Below are 15,738 nucleotides of genomic sequence, written 5' to 3' on the forward strand. Positions count from 1 at the left end.
TTGAGGCCTGGCACCCAGGAACCGCTCAGTTAAGGCTCTCCCAGCTGGTATTCGTATCTAACAGGCCTCCTTCCACCCCCTCTTCCGGGCCGAGGCACTGAGTGGCCTTTTAGACCTGGGCAAGGAGGGCAGCACAGTGAGTGCATGACTCATTAATGGGTTAGGACATGGGACAGGTGAATGTCAACGGGGTAAAAAGGAGAAAACCCTTTGTAATCTGGGGTGTGCTGGGAAGGCGGGCCCGGGCAGGGGAGAAGCGTGTACCCAGCAAAGCCCCCCACTTCCCAGTCCTGCCCCAGCTGGCTCTGGTTCCCCAAATCGGGCAGCGTGGTAGCCAGTGGAGGAGGGGTGCGGCAGCTGCCCTGGGCCCCAGGCGCCGGGCGTTCCTCCGCTAAGCTCCCCATGCGTCCCCAGCCCCGTTTGTAAGGCACAGGGAGCCAAGGAGTCTGTGTGGCCCCGCCAACTCAGTCTGGAGGCCCCAGGAGGGAACCCAAGCCCGAGGCGAGGGGGAGCCGCCCTCCCATGCCAGCCCCAGGAGCTGCCGCCTGCAGCTTCCCAGAGCCCCTGGCATCTGACCTGTGGCCCTGTGGGTGCCCCGAGGGCCTGGGATCCAGCCAAGGAACGAAAAGCTGAATGCCGAGAGGGCCTTGGGGGTGGGTGGTGCTCATGCCCCCCGGGTGCTTGCTGCGCGCTTTAAATAGCTCAGCTTCTCTCAGCCTAGCAGCCCCGTCAGCCCTGCCAGCTCCTTCTCGCACTTTCCACACCAGAGACGGCTGATTTCCAGGTCAGGATGGGGAGGGGGTAAGGGGACAGAATGACCTGGCTGTCTTGGGCAGTGGGGGTTCCGAAAGGAAAGCAGAGTTCCCCCTTGTTCCTCTGTGCTCTGTTGGACTTCAGCCTCCATGCCAGGCAAGTGCCCGGAGCCCCTGATGGGTAAGCCTTCCTGTCTCCTGGGAGAAGTGGGTGCCCAACCCAGGCCACCTTCTACTTGGTAAACCTGCGACCAAGCCCCACACCTGCAGACAGCCTCTGCCGCCTCCCTTCCTGCCCTGCCCCGGGTCCAGTTCCCGCAGGGCCCACTCTTGGCGGGGCTATGACCTACCACTGTCCCCAACTCCCCCGTGAACCCCTCCTCCCTGCTGCTCCCCGCCAGGTTCCTCTAGCCCCGGCCTTTCTTCAGCAGCCCCGGCATTCACAAACCAGTCTAATCATCACAACTGCTTTCGTTTATGTGGCACTTTGCAGTTCACAAACTATTTTCACGTCCTTATTTCATAAGAGATTTCCGACCACCCTGAGCAATGTGCAAGGCAGATATAAATAATCCCCATTTTACAGCCAACAAGACTGAGAGCCAGAAATATTAGGGGATGTATCCAAGTTCATATGTCAAATTACTGATACAATCGAGACTGAAACCCAGGCCTTAACCATTTGCACTGCCTGAAGAATGTCCCCTCTTGCCACCCCCCTCCCCCCTTCCTGCTCTTTGGCAAGAGGGAACACGGAGGAACATTGACAGGAACATAAGACAAGGGGGAGGGGAGGGCAGGGCCACATGTCTTCTCTCCCAGGCCCTGAACCCTGCTGCTGGCTCCATAGGTCACTTTCACAACCCAGGACAAAAATCTCCCTAGATATGGCCTCAGACCGCCTGGCTCCAGCCACCCTCGCCGGCAGACGCAGACGCGCACAGACACACAGAGCAGGGGCTGTTATCTCTCCCCTCCAGCCCGTTTCCTACACTTCTCACACAGCAGATTTCTTCCAGCCTGGCTGTCTCCCCCAGTCACCACCCATAGCCACTGGCCCCTGGGGCCTGGCCAAGTCCCCTAGACGGTGACGCCGAGTCCCTGCTATCAGACAGTCGCCTCTGCCCTCCCAGCCGCCGCCCCCAGAGTTCCCTGGAAATGTCCCTTCTGCAGGCCCGGCCCCCACTGCGACGCATGGCTTTGTCTGCACACACAGCTGACTTGTGTTTGCAGGGACAGACAGGGGCTGGCGCTGGGGCCGGAGCCAGGAGGCGCTGGGAGGGTACAGCAGACGGGGAAAACACGAAGTCCAGAGGACAAACTGTTGCAAGCAAGCCCTTTGGGGTCAGTTGGGAGCCTGACAACAAGCAGGGGGCTCGCAAAGCCAGAGGCTCCTCGAAGGCAGGGATGGGGGTCTCCACAAACCTCGATTGTCTGCTTTGAGTACCAGAAAGCTGTGCTAGCCAGAAAGGGTGGGATGACGGGGGTGGGGGCTGGGGACAGAGGGAAGGGACAGAAGGGGCTCGAGCCTACCTGCACTCCTGTCCCTCAAGCCCCACCTCAGCACTCTGCCCCCTAGGTACACAGAGGGGGCTCTATAGTTGCTTGCCCCTGTACAGCTCTCATTCCGACCAGCTCTCAAGAGGGCTGCCTCTTCTGCCGGGGCTGGAGGGAGAGGAAGCATGGGGGAGCTGGTGCAGTGTGCCAACCTACCATGTTTTTGAACTTCCCTTTTATCAGGCAGAGGCGCCACGGTGTGTGTATGGCGGCATCACGTTTGCAGGGAGAGGATGCACGTGAACCCCAGTCTGCAGAGGCACGCGTGGGAACGCGCTGTATTAAGTGTGGCTCGCCTTCCTGCAGCCCCCCTTCTGACCTTTTCCGTTTTGAACCCTGGGCTACTTAACCCGATTCTGAAATGAAGCCGCAGCTGCTGAAATGCATAGGGGTCATCATAAATCAAGTTGTACGGGAGAGGGGGGGAGTTTCAAAAAAAAAAAAAGACCAGGCATGGCAGCAGCGTCAAAGAAGCCTTTTCACAGCGTGGCTCCTTCTCCGGGGTGACACTCTGGGCTGGGTGCCGGGGAAACCTTAGAAGGGCTCCTTCGGGATTGAGCAACCCGTCTGCCCCGGCTCACACCCCAGGGTCCTCACTTAATAATTTAGAGCTTTAGACACAAGACAGCATGTAGGCGTGCGCTCTCTCTCTCTCTTCTTCCTTTTTACTTTGCAAGCCTGATGTCCTGATCTCTTGGGCTTGGTGAGCAGTGAGGAAGGGACCAGTTAAAAGTGTCACCACCCCTTCCTCTGGTCTAGAGAGGTGGTGGAGGTGCGAAGCCTCATGTGAGACACGATCCGCTAACTCGGGCTCCCGTGGCTGGGACCTGTCATAGGAGATTCAAGCTGCCCCAGACCGCGGGGCTGCAAACAGAGGGGCGCTCACAGATGCCCACGTGCCCAGGGCACCAGCGGCGCCCACTCACCAGGAGCCATCGTAACCCAGAGCTTCAGGCTCCAGCCCCTGGGGCCGCCAAGCAAATCAAACCGAATTGAGTTCTCTTTGCCTTTTCTCATGAATTATGCGGGTGATGGGCTGGAAACCAGTAGGTGGGATGGCCACAGAGGAGACGCCGAGGCCGGCTGGGACAGCCTGGTGGAGAGGGACACCCCTGCCCCCTGGCCCCACCGTGACAGGCGGGGAGCAGCAGACCCCCAGTACCCACGGAGCTCTGGCCTGGAAACTGTCTCCAGATGCTTTCAGCCATAAGATGACAATGGGGAGATTACCCAGCTACTGTTCACTCTGCGGGGGAGGATACTCTGATCAAGTCATCTAAAAGGCATCTTCTTATCTTGTTTCCCCACCACCTGCCTTCTACCTTCTACCTGGCCCTGCCCCACCCCCAGTACAAATACCCTTCTGGCCAATAGAGGCACTCAGGCAGCAGCAGGTTCTGAGGAGGGCACAGGGCACCAGGGGACTGGGGTCCAGTTCCGCTTCTGTCCCTGACTGGTTGTATGACTTCAGGTGTGTTTCTGGCGCTTTCTTTACCCATGTGTAGAAAGGGACTAATAATGCCCACCTCGCAAAAGTCTAATGGGTACTTAGGGTGCACAGTGTCTGCACACAGCCGGTGCACAATAAATGCCTGCAAAGTGACTGCCCGGCTGAAACAGAGCTCTCAGCCAGACACCTGACAGGAACCTTCAGACACTATGCTGGCCTGTCCTGGAGGTCTGGAAAGGACCCCAAGCCAGAGGCTTCTGGTCTCAGGGATGGGGGCCCACAGGGGCTGGAAACTGCAACACTGGAGGGTGGCTTTGTAGAAGAGTCACCATCAGATGGCTTACATCTTCTCTGTGGGACAAAGCGCAGGAGGCCAAGATGCTGGGTTGGACTGGGAGGGGCCTGCAGGCAGGTGAGGCCACCCTTGCGCACTGGCGCCCCCTGCAGGCTGCTCTGCCGGCCAGGTGGCCACTGACTCCAGACACCCAACCAGGAGGGGGGCGGGGCGCAGGAGTGGCCAGGACTGCAGACCCCCTCCAGGCAGGGAGCGTCTGCTCTTCACTGGTCAACCCACCAACAGCAGTGGGCAATTAACAGGCACTGTCTGTATGCCCCGCATGTCTGCTTTAGAATAACAAAGAGCTGAAAGGGACCTATGAAGTCACTTCTTCTACCCACCCCCCCTTATTTTATGGGCAAGGAAGCCACCAGAAGGGTGGAAGGACTGGCCTGCGGTCACTCGGCTAGGGAAAGGCAGCGCTGGGGCAGGAGCCTGGAATGCTGCAGCCCAGGCGCCGCCTGCACTGCCCCTTCGAGTCCCCTACTTCTGATCAGCGCCCCATCTTCTCTTCCTGCCCCTAGTCAGCCCTCAAATGTTTCCCAGGCTCTCTCCATCCTTGACCCACATGCACACAACCTTCACAAGCCCAAGGCGCCCGAGGGACTGCGGGAGCAGAACAGGAGGAGCCGTGAGCCTTGCTGCCCGGTGGGGAGACTGACCACGCCCCTGGACCACATGAGGACACTGAGGCCCAGGGCCAGGCAAGATGCTGGCTTCAGACTTCCTGTCTCCTGCCGTACCCCTTGAGGCAGGCCAGAAAAAATATGCTGGGGGAGGAGGGATGGGGCTTGTGCAGCGGAGGTTGCTTTGTGGATCTGCCCAGCCCCAGGCATCCCATGTAGCCCTGCTTCTGGTTCCCTGCAGGCTGTACGGCTTCTGCTGGAGGAAGGGGCCCTATGACAGCACCGGCACTGCAGGCTGTGTGTGGAGGGCACCCATCTCCACATGGCTCTTGGGGGCAGCTGATCCATAAGGAGGGGCTGAGTGGGTCACTCGAGGTGGGCACCTGGGACCTGCCCTCTCCCACGAAGCGCTGAACTGGTCAGGAAAGGGAGGGTCTTTCGGCCTTGAATGCCAGGCCCCATACTACCTGTCTCAGTGAAACCCTGGTGTCTGGAGCCCGCCAGCAGGTTGGACTGGGCCCCAGAGGCGGTGGCCCTCCCTGCCTCCTGCCCAAGACTGACCGAGGCCCAGTGCTGGCAGGGAGCTCCCTAACCTTAAGGTAGAAGTTTTAGTTCTGGATTAAAACAATCTTGGCCTGCAATGGTGAGAAGCAAGTGCCAGCAAATGAATGGGCCACAGTGGTGGCTGTGACCTGGGGTCATGGCCTGGCCGGGCAGCTTTACACCAGGGCTTGCTGACACTTGCAGAGCCCCCTGCTGCTGCCTGGACACCCTCGGCCAGGCTGGCGTGTACACTGATCTCATCCCACCACGCTGTCTGCACAATTGTGCCCCCCTGCCCCCTGGCTCCTCCCACCCATAAGCCTTTGCTAAATTGGCTCCTTCCTCCTATTTTCCTCTGTCCACCCAAATCTTGCCTCTTCTTTCATGCTGCCTCGTCCTGGGAGCCTTCCCCAGATGCCAGTACTTAAAGGGTTTGCCCCCTCCTCCGACTTGCCTAAACCGCTCTCTGGTTTAGCTGGCCTTGGCCCTCCAGTAGGCCTCTAAATATCTGGTAGAGGCCAGTGGCCCCTGCTTTACTGGGATTTAACAGTGCTGAGCACAGGGCACCCAGAGGGCCTCAACACCAGTTCCAGGTCCCCTGTGAGAGCTTTCCTTGGGGCCAGATCCCAGGGCTAGCCACAGTGCTGCATCTAAACCCCAAACCCTAGCATGACTTGGGGACCCCTGGGCTTGTGGAAGAAGGTCTGTGCGGGGCCTCTCCTAGGAACCTTGAATGAATGGGATTCATCAAAGGTAAAAGGAAAAATATGTTTATATGAAATTCAGAAATTCCTCTTGGGGGAGGGGCCTTAAGAGGACACAGACCAAATGATATGTATTTCAGTGGATTTTAACAATTGTTACGTCTGTAGAATAAGCAGGTGTAGGGGACAGGTATTATTACCCCCATTTAATGGAAGAGTAAGTGGAGGGCAGCCAGACTGCGAGGTCTGCCCAAAGTCAGCAGCTGACGTGCCAGAACCAGGGTTAGGGGGTAGATGTTGGACTCTGTGCTTTGTCAATGATTTCTTATGCAACACAGCAGGACGTCATTAAGAGCGAGTCTCTGGGGCCTGCAGGCTGAATTCCAGGTGACTCTGCGTCCAACCCCGCGAGATACTATTCTAATCAGGCTTTTTTCAACACTCAGAGTAATGCAATGACTGTCATCTAACGGGGTCAATGGCAAGTGTGAGTCCAGTATGTGGAGCTCCGATTGACATGCAGCTGCTCAAGAATGCACTTACTCCAATTATAGATAGATATTCCTAAGCTTTAGCTGGCGCCCAGCCACCCCCGAATACCACCTAAGCTCCTCCCCCTGCTCAGTGGCGGAGCTGAAGGCGGGGGCACTACAGGATAGCATGGTGGCCCTCGAGCCCTCTCTGCTTAGTCTTCTGGGTGCAAATAGTCTGGCTGCGCACATACATAGTGGTACAACGTCTCTGGAATATGCCTGGTCCTAGCTAGGCACTGTCAAGAGTGGGATGATTTGGGGGGCGAGGGGCTTCCTCAAGGGGGAGGGCTGGGGGGGCCATCCCGGGGGGAGGGGCGGGCTGCTCTTGGCTGGGCATACCTGTCTCCACGTTTCTAAGTGGCCTGAAGCTTTTCTCCCTCTGTGAGCTGGGCTCTGGAAGGTCACCAAAGGGTCAAGTGAAGCTGATTCCCTGCAGGTCACAACCTGCTCCCCCGAAGGGGCTGTCCACCCTCTCCCTGGCACTGCTGGCTTGAACTGGAGTGGAGGTGGGGCCAGAAAGGGGCTGGCATTGTTCCCTGGAGACTCAGCATGCCAGGCATGAAGCGGCAGGGGATGGAGGGCCTGTGGGTGCGCAGGGAGCCCTGATTCTGAACTTTGGGTTCCAAGGGCAGATTCCCTGTGCTGATGGTTCTCAGGCTGCAGCAAGAGCTCCTGGGCTGGAAGGTGACCTCAAGGGGCCACACAGTCCAGCCCCTGCTTCCTGGTCGAGGGTCACAATGTCTCCTGGACAGACATGCCACCAGACGTGAAAGGTCTAGAGTAAGAAGAAACTAGGAACTGGGCATAACTGGGATTGGATTGTTCACATGATGCCAGTCGACTGAGGAGTAACTGAGGCACAGATGAACCCCAACCTGCACCCCTGCATCACACTCTGCAACCTGGGATGCCTGGTGACCTCTTAGTGGTCATCTGGAGGGGAGCTGGGAAGACTTCTGTCTGTTTAAGTCGATCTCTTCTTTATCTAGAGGAGACGGAACCCAGCCACCCTGAAAGCAGTGAGTTCAAGACAACTGTGGCTGGGGACTTCCCTGGTGGCGCAGCGGTTAAGAATCCACCTGCCAGTGCAGGGGACATGGGTTCGAGCCCTGGTCCGGGAAGATCCCACATGCCGCGGAGCAACTAAGCCCGTGTGCCACAACTGCTGAGCCTGCGCTCTGGAGCCTGCGAGCCACAACTACTGAGTCCACGTGCCTAGAGCCCGTGCTCCACAACAAGAGAAGCCACCGCGATAAGAAGCCCGCCCACCGCAACGAAGAGTAGCCCCCCGCTCGCCGCAACTAGAGAAAGCCCACACATGGCAACGAAGACCCAACGCAGCCAAAAATTAAAAAAAAAAAAAAAAAAAAAGACAAGTGTGGCATTCTTGCTGGCTGTTTAAAGTTTCCATCCCCCAACTCCCTTTGCCTCACCCTCACACTCACTGATTTCTCATAAATCACTGTGATTCATGCCAGGCATCCAGAGCACAGCCAAGGCACATAGGTATGGGCAAAGAAAGGAGGGGGAGAGGTGCCCACAGCAGTGTGGAGGGGGCATCGAGGCAGTGGTGGGAGGGCACACGGTGTGATTCCCGTTCATTCTCCCCCTAGGTGGCCAGCAGCCCATGTGCTCAGTGCCGGCTTTGAAACCTAGGCTGTGTGCCCTCATCTGGGAAGCCTCAGTTCAAAGATGCCCACTGACTTACTCTTGCAGCTTTTGGAGACTGTTGTGGCCCCTGCAGAAGGAAGGGGAACAGAGGTGGAGGAATACATCTCCCACGTCCGCCCACTGTTCCTGTGGCAGCACCCCCAGCTTCCAGCCTCTGGATCGTGGGCCAAATGCTACTGTTCCGCATACCTAAGGCCGGGAGCAGGTCCTGGGAGGAGGTGGGGAATGAGGCCTGTGCCACCGTAGCTTGGATCTTGGAGGGGCAGGCTCTCTTTGTAAAAGAGACAACTGTGGTCACTAACACCCCTGGTCCTTTATGTACAGATTTCCAAGCATGACAGCCTATAACGCAGCACCCACGTCTGCCTAAAGCAGGGCTTTGATAACCTTCCTGAGCCTCTGGTCTCTCATCTACAATATGAATGGGTTTGATGGATAATCTATAGATCATTCAGGTCTATACTGTTCTATGATTTTCAATTAATCTTAGGACACCACAGCTCAAGAACCAACAATGGCTCCTTGGTTCTACTTCATAAAGTCCAAATCCTTTTGTTCGATCTTACAGACTTCCAACTCTCCACTTCCACCCTGACCCTGTCCCGCACTTGGGTCTTGTTTCATTACATTTCCCCATCAAAAACAACCTTCTGGAAAACAGTTTGGCAGTTCCTAAAAAGTTATATGCAGAGCTTTCATATAATCCAGCAATTCTACTTCTAGGTAGACACCCAAAATAATTGAAAGCAGACGCTAAAACAGATACTTGTATGTGGTGTGTTCATGGTGGCATCATTCACAATAGCCCAAAGGTGAAACAACCCATGTGTCCATCCATGATGGATGAACGGATAAACAAAATATGGTCTAGCCACACAATGGAACATTATCCAGCCGTGAAAAGGAAGGAAATTCTGACGTGCTACCACATGAATGAACCTAGAAACCATGATGATAAATGAAATAAGCCAGACACAAAAGGACAACGGTATGATTCCACTTATACGCGGTATGCATAGAGCGTGGCGCGCGAGAGCTCACGGAAAAAGAAGGGAGAGAGGAGGTATAGCGGGGCTGGGGAGTTGTTGTTTGGTGGCTACAGGACTTCTGTCTGGGAAGATGAGAGGGCTCTGGGGGTGGATGGTAGGAGTGGTGGTGCAATGCTGTGGGTGCACTTGGTACCACTGAGTTATGCACTTAGAAATGGTTAAGCAGGTAAATTTTATGTTGCATATATCTTACAACAATAAAAAAAAAAAAAGCCAAATAATAAAACCAAGCCAAACAAGCCAACAATGAAACCGCCCTGCCCTCTCCCCTTAACCTCTCCTGCGAGTCCAGCTCTCCTGATGAGCCTTTCTCTCTCTGCTGGGCTAGTGTCTTGAGCTGGCCTCCGTGCTCAGCGAGCATTTACGGGGAACACCAGTCTCCTTGGGGCGCTGAGGACCTTGGATCCAGAGAAGGACCTTGGGCAATCACTCAAGACTATGTGCATCTCTTTGAAAGAATGACCCTCTGTGTCCCCTCCCTGCCCAGGGGCCACCGCTCTCCCTCTGTGGTGGCTGGGAGCCTCCCTAGGGAGCCAGGGACAGGGCGGTGAGCAGTTACATAACCCGCAGGGAGATTTGTTTCCATCGGCCTGGGCAGTGCCAGCTTTCCAGCGGCAGTCGCAGCAGGTAGAGGCGCCCTGTCTGGGCCGGCCGTGCCCGGGCAGGGCAGCGATGTGGCGATCTGGAGCGGCTTAGCATAGCTCAGATTCCCGGCGGCTGGGGACCGGCCACTCGCTGAGCTGAGGGAAAGGAACTGTTGTCTCCTGCTGGCCTGGCTCTGGGGAGAGGGGAGGAGGAGGTGCTGGGGGTGAGCTGCCAGCCAGCCAGGGGTGACCCTCTGGGGCCCGGGACACCCGAGCTGCCTTCTCCGATAACCCACTTATCTTCAGGGCCTGCCTCGGCATGGCAGCCTCAGACAGGGGAGCGCCCGGCCAAGTCCTATCAGTGGATTTAGCAGGGAAAATGAAGACGGGGTGGGAGGTGAGGGTGTGCAGGGAAAAGGACACGGCCTGGCAAGGGACACGGGTGATGGTGAAATAATTCCTGACCAGGGTAAGTTCCTCGGCCCAGAGATGGGAGGGAGCAGGACACCGTGCGTCCCTCTGCTGTCCCAGCACCTGCCCACCAACGCGCCTTTGTCCCCGTGGGCGGAAGCTCCTGGAAGCAGCCGTCTGGTGCTTGCTGAATACCTGCCATGGGCAGGCTTGGTGGGGGACACAAAGATCTCTCGGACACAGTCTTTGCCCCCCAAGACACCTGGGGACACAGCCTCAGACAAGAAAACCTTGACTGGCAGGCTGCTGTCCTGGGCTCCTTCTGGGACTGACATTTTCTTTCCTCTGCTTATTTTCAGATTAAAAAATCAAAATGCTTTTTTTTTTTTTCTTTTCGAGTCACAGGCTGCTTCTGTCTCATGGGGCATTCCAAAGTTCTAGAAGGGGCCTCAGATTTAGCACTTTCGGAAGCCACGGTGCCCCCACTAAGGCAGAAAAACCTGACTTGAGGCATTCCAGCTGGGTCCTTGAATAAACCTCTCAGACTTGGGCCAGTGCCCCGCCGGCACAAACTGGGGGACGACGAGACGGGAGGGAGAATCGACAGAGGTGACACGACATGCATGGGCTGTGCCACGGCGTGTGGTACACAGCAGGTGCTCAATAAATGTTTGTTGCGGGGAAGACATCAGGATTAGAAGAAAGAAGGTAAAATTCACTCGTTCCACAGCAAGTGTGGGCAACAAGTCTGGCAGGAGGCACAGGCCTCGCCTCTGGTTCGGGTCCGGTGGGCTAAGAGCGTGGGTACCAGCCGGGCATCGCTGTCCCCGGCGGGGTAGCTGTACCTGCCACAGACTCCTACGCAGGTCAAGCTCCTGTGACAGGACAGGTAGGCAAGCCTGCTGGCGCCCACCGTCGGGGAGTGTGTGTGCCAGCTCTGCCCGGCCCTTGCGGGGCACCGACAACTCACAGGGTGCCATTGGGGCAACATTTTTTAGAAAGAGAGACCTTTTGTGGGTCTTCAAAATCACCGTCCATAATCTGCCCACGGGAGAGTTGCTTGCACTGCCTGCTAGTCCTCCGCTTTCTCCCTCTTGATTTCTAGCAACCAGTGGAGGGGAGCTCGGGGTGGGTACAGCCCAGGGCTTTGCTCAGGCTCTGGAATGCACAGAACAATGTGCTTCTATCCCTGGGTATGCCTGGCTTGGGCCAACAGTAAAATTAGTTTACATGCCTGGAGTGCACATCGGCTCAGTGGTGGGCGTGCAGGGGTGAAGGCGGAGCTCTGGGCCAAGGGAGAGGGTGCGAGGGGAGAGCCAGCCTCAGGAAGAACAGCTGTGTGGTTCATCTGCGTAAAGCAGATGGAGTTGTGGAGGTGTTTCCTCAGACACCCTCAGCTCTCTATTGGCCTGGAAAGCCCAGAAATTCAGACCATTGGAAACCCAGTGGGAGTCTCATATAGGAGGACGGATTTTGAAATCTCCACTGATAGCTTCATGAGAAGGATTCCTGATTTTCCCAACTTTCTGACCGGTATATTCTATTTGGGGGGGTGGCAAGGGAGCCAAGAGCTTGGGGTGCTGGACTGACCACCCCCATGACTTTGTAGCCTTGCTGAGCCACCGTCCTCATCTGTAAACGTGGGGGATGGATCCTGCCCTGGAACCCACCTCGGAGAGAGAATCTCCACGTTCACACGCATGAAAGTGCTCAGAAGAGCTGAGAAGTCCATCTCACGTCAGGGAGCTCTGGTACCTAAGACTGAGGGCTCCATCCCTCCCTTCCTCAGGCACTTGCTGAGCACCTACTGTGTACATGTCATGATGCTAGGAGCTGGGGACTGATGATCACGCAGCCAGGATTCCTGCCCTCAAGGAACTTACAACTCAGAGCTGGTTAGAACGCCAAGAATCAATGTTTGTTCCTCTCCTCCCTCCCTCAGTAAAAGATTGGGGTTAGGAACTCCAAATTTTGGGTAAAGAGGAACAACTTTTGATTTTCCTGAACCTTGAGATAACCAGGAAGAACGAGGTTCCTTTTTTTTTTTTTTTATACATTTATTTTTATTTATTTTATTTTTGGCTGTGTTGCGTCTTCGTTGCTCCGCGGGCTTTCTCTATTTGTGGCGAGTGGGGGCTACTCTTCGTTGCGGTGCACGGGCTTCTCATTGCAGCAGCTTCTCTTGTTGCAGAGCACGGGCTCTAGGTGCGCGGGCTTCAGTAGCTGTGGCACGTGGGCTCAGTAGCTGTGGCGCGTGGGCTCTAGAGCGCAGACTCAGTAGTTGTGGCGCACGGGCTTAGTTGCTCCGCGGCATGTGGAATCTTCCCGGACCAGGGCTCTAACCCCGTCCCCTGCATTAGCAGGCGGATTCTTAACCACTGTGCCACCAGGGAAGACCGAGGTTCCCTTTTATGAGCTGAGTTAGAGGAACAGCCCAGTCCCTTTGCCCAAGCCAGCAAATGTGGGACGAAGATGGGGACAGAGATGGCAGAAATGGGGTAAAAGTGGGGTGATGGGTCACATAAGCCCTGAAGATGCAGCTTGTATTTTGATTCACTTATGGGGCAGCCAGACCAGAAAATCTTGAGTGCCCCTTCTGGGGCTAAAACCCACAGTTAAAATCACTCCCAGAGATCTCCCAGAGGCCCCATGGAGCCCTTCACCAAGCAATTGAGCTTCTGTGTATCAAAAGCCCCAAACACGATGCTTAATGGGTGACCCAGCTAGACACTCTGGAGAGTTTATCCATTTTCTAGCTCCAGGTCAGGCTGTCTTCTAGAAGGTGTTGGCAGACAGCAATTTATTTTGAAACCTGGTCATATGCCAGATTCTGAATTGCGTTGTCTTTTCCCAACAGCCTTGTTGTGTTTACGACTTGGTGAGATGAGGGTTTTTTTGTTTTTTTTTTTTCTTCAAAAAAAGGTATTGCCTCCTTCTGTTAGATGTGTTGTTGACAACGGTTGCTAGGGAGAGTTGGGTTCAGTTACAGACACACTGATGCCTGCTCTAATAATACTTTGCTCTGCATAGCTCAGATGCAGACACCTCTTGGCTAAACAGGGCACACACATTTCAACAGAGGAGGGCTTGAACTTATACTACCCAAGCATATTTCAGCAAAGGAGCATTCCCTGAGCTGGACTGGAAGGCCCAGGGTGGTGACGGGGCAGTGCTGGGTGGAGGGGGCTCAGGCCTCCAATTCCTGTCATTCCAAAGGTCCCATAAAAAGAGGCACGCTCATTCTTCACCTCGCTGTGAAAGCAGAGCCCCCTCCCCTCATTGTACCACAGTTCCTTGGTGAGGATCAAGGCAGAGTTTTGGTGACCTCTGTAACCCAGGGGCCATGGGCAGCCCACGTTCTCCTGGAAGTCAGGATCCATCAATGCTCATAGCCTCGTGAGTGCGGGACCCTGCAATCATGCAGCTGGGAGCCGGGTGGGACGAGGTGGGGTGAGGCAGGTCGGGCAGGGAAACGAATCACCTCTTCAGCTTTACTGGTGGCCTAGCCTGGCAACGTGGATTGAGAGTGAGGCCCTTTTCCTGAAACACATGATAGGCGCTTCGACAAATGTCTGAGACCAAGAAAAAGGAAAAGGACCTGGGGAACGGAGCTGAGAGCAGAGAGAAATGGGGTGGGAGAGGAGAGAGAGGCAGCCTCTAGCTGGCTGACGTGGTTAGTGTGGAGGCTTCCCGGGAGGAATGTCAGGACAGCGAGGTATGTGAGAAAGGTCCCCTGAGATGGTCCAGCCCAGCTTCTCACTGCACAGAGGGGAAACCGAGGCCGGGCAAGGTGACGGGAGTGTCTCGGGGGCTGACGTCTCCTGCTTTGGTGTTCTCCCACCAGCTCAGGCTCTGAATCCTTCACATCACTCAGCAAAGAGTCCAGTACCTGGTACACATTTCTTGGCTGATTCACAGGGTGACAGGCAGGGCTGTTCATAAGTGACAGTGGTTCATAAGTGACAGTGGTGGCAGAGTCAGGGCATCTCTGGAGTATCTTTCTAACAGTGGTGTTCAATCTGCGGCACCACAGAATCAGCCAGAAAGGTCTTTAAAAAAGGATGCCCAGGCCCATCCCTGGAGAATCTAATTCAATCTAGGCAGGGGGAGCCCCTGGGCCGGTATGTTTTATTGGGTTGGCCAAAAGGCTCGTTAAGTCTCAAATAAAAATAAGAGACACATTTTTCATCTTCACCAAGAACTTTATTGAACAACATATTCACTAATCGAACGAACTTTCTGGCCAACCCAATAAAAGCGTCTCCCCATGAGATTCTAATGGACAGCCAGGGTGAGAACCAATGCCCTAAAGAAAACCTGGTGGCTGGAACTCAATATTCCCAGGCTGGATCCCCCCTTCTGACATCACATCAATAAAAGACTGTGCCTCAGTTGGCCTGTCTATGAACTTGACCCACCACCTACAAAACCATCAGCCATCCAATGTCTTAGTACTCAAAGTGTGGTCCCTGGGCCAGCAGCATGGGCATGGCCTGGGAGCTTGTTAGAAATGTAGCATCTCAGTTTCTACCCAGACCTCTTGAATCAGAACCTCTATTTAAATAAAATCCCATGTGATTCAAGCACACATTCAAGTTTGAGAAGCACTGATCTAATGAAGACTGCACGCTTGGCACATAACAGACATCCGAGAAATATCTGTTTAATAAGTAGAATTTTACTTACAAGACCGTTACTAAGAAAATGACCACATCTAAGGCAAAAAGACTCAGTTTAGATGTAAAAACTGAAGATGATTTTTGAGCTGTGGATTGGTGACAGGGGTCCCCTGGGACCCCAAGGTCTCTGGCATTGTCCGTGCTCATGAGGGTAGTGCTTTTGGACTTCTTGAGATGACGACGCTGAGTCTGGCTGGGAAGGGTGAAAGGTCTTCTGACTTCCCCCTGGGCCCACTTGCCTCTCCATGGGGGCGGCATCCCAGCTTGGCAGGCAGCGCCACACTGTGCCAAAGAGTGTCCACTACATCGGAGCCTGCCCCTCCCCTGCCGCGCTGCCAGCTCCCACTGCCGAAGCCCAGGCAGTGAAAGCGGTCGGCCAAGGAGGGCAGCATCCAAAGACAGCTGCTGGGAGCTGTGTTCATAGGGCACTTCACACCCTGTCCGCTTTGCAGCCAGAATCACTAAGCCGGGTCTCAGAACTTGTACATGGAGGCAGAGGCGAAACCTGGCCATGTGAGGGGCATCTCAGAGGGCGCCGAACTGAACCAGGGGCTGGCTGGGGATCCAGAGGCAGTGGGCCTTGAGTGCATGCAGCTGAGCGTGAACCTCAGAGGGAGAAAGCAGGGGGAAGGCGCTGGGGACCAGGCCCAGGACTGTTGGCCAGGGAAGGGATACAAATCAGGTTGGCCAGAAAATGAAAGCAGGTGAAAAACGACACCCCTGTGGGTCACAAGGAAAGTGGGGTTTAATGAGCTATGCCCACTGCTCTCTTTTCTTGAGCCTTGTGGGTCTGGGGTGGTGAGTGGCCATGTATTATGCTGCCTAGAAAGCCTACTCCAACC

The 15,738-nt window shown here is 55.4% G+C and overlaps 1 protein-coding gene across 10 annotated transcripts in view; it reads right to left on the reverse strand.

The window, feature by feature from the left end:
* CTIF (cap binding complex dependent translation initiation factor) overlaps window positions 1-15,738 on the reverse strand; it is a 305,014-nt gene that overhangs the window by 76,577 nt on the left and 212,699 nt on the right. Inside the window, exon 10 of one of the 10 annotated variants that reach the window (XM_057526386.1) lies at window positions 14,876-15,549. The exons of the other annotated variants lie outside the window; for them this stretch is intronic. Coding sequence (XP_057382369.1) covers window positions 15,370-15,549 — 180 coding nt within the window. The 3' untranslated portion in view covers window positions 14,876-15,369. Of the gene's footprint in view, window positions 1-14,875; window positions 15,550-15,738 lie in introns of those variants that run through there. 10 annotated transcript variants of the gene reach the window in all.

The sequence above is a fragment of the Balaenoptera acutorostrata genome, chromosome 13 (genome assembly GCF_949987535.1).
Source record: "Balaenoptera acutorostrata chromosome 13, mBalAcu1.1, whole genome shotgun sequence".
NCBI lineage: Eukaryota > Metazoa > Chordata > Mammalia > Artiodactyla > Balaenopteridae > Balaenoptera > Balaenoptera acutorostrata.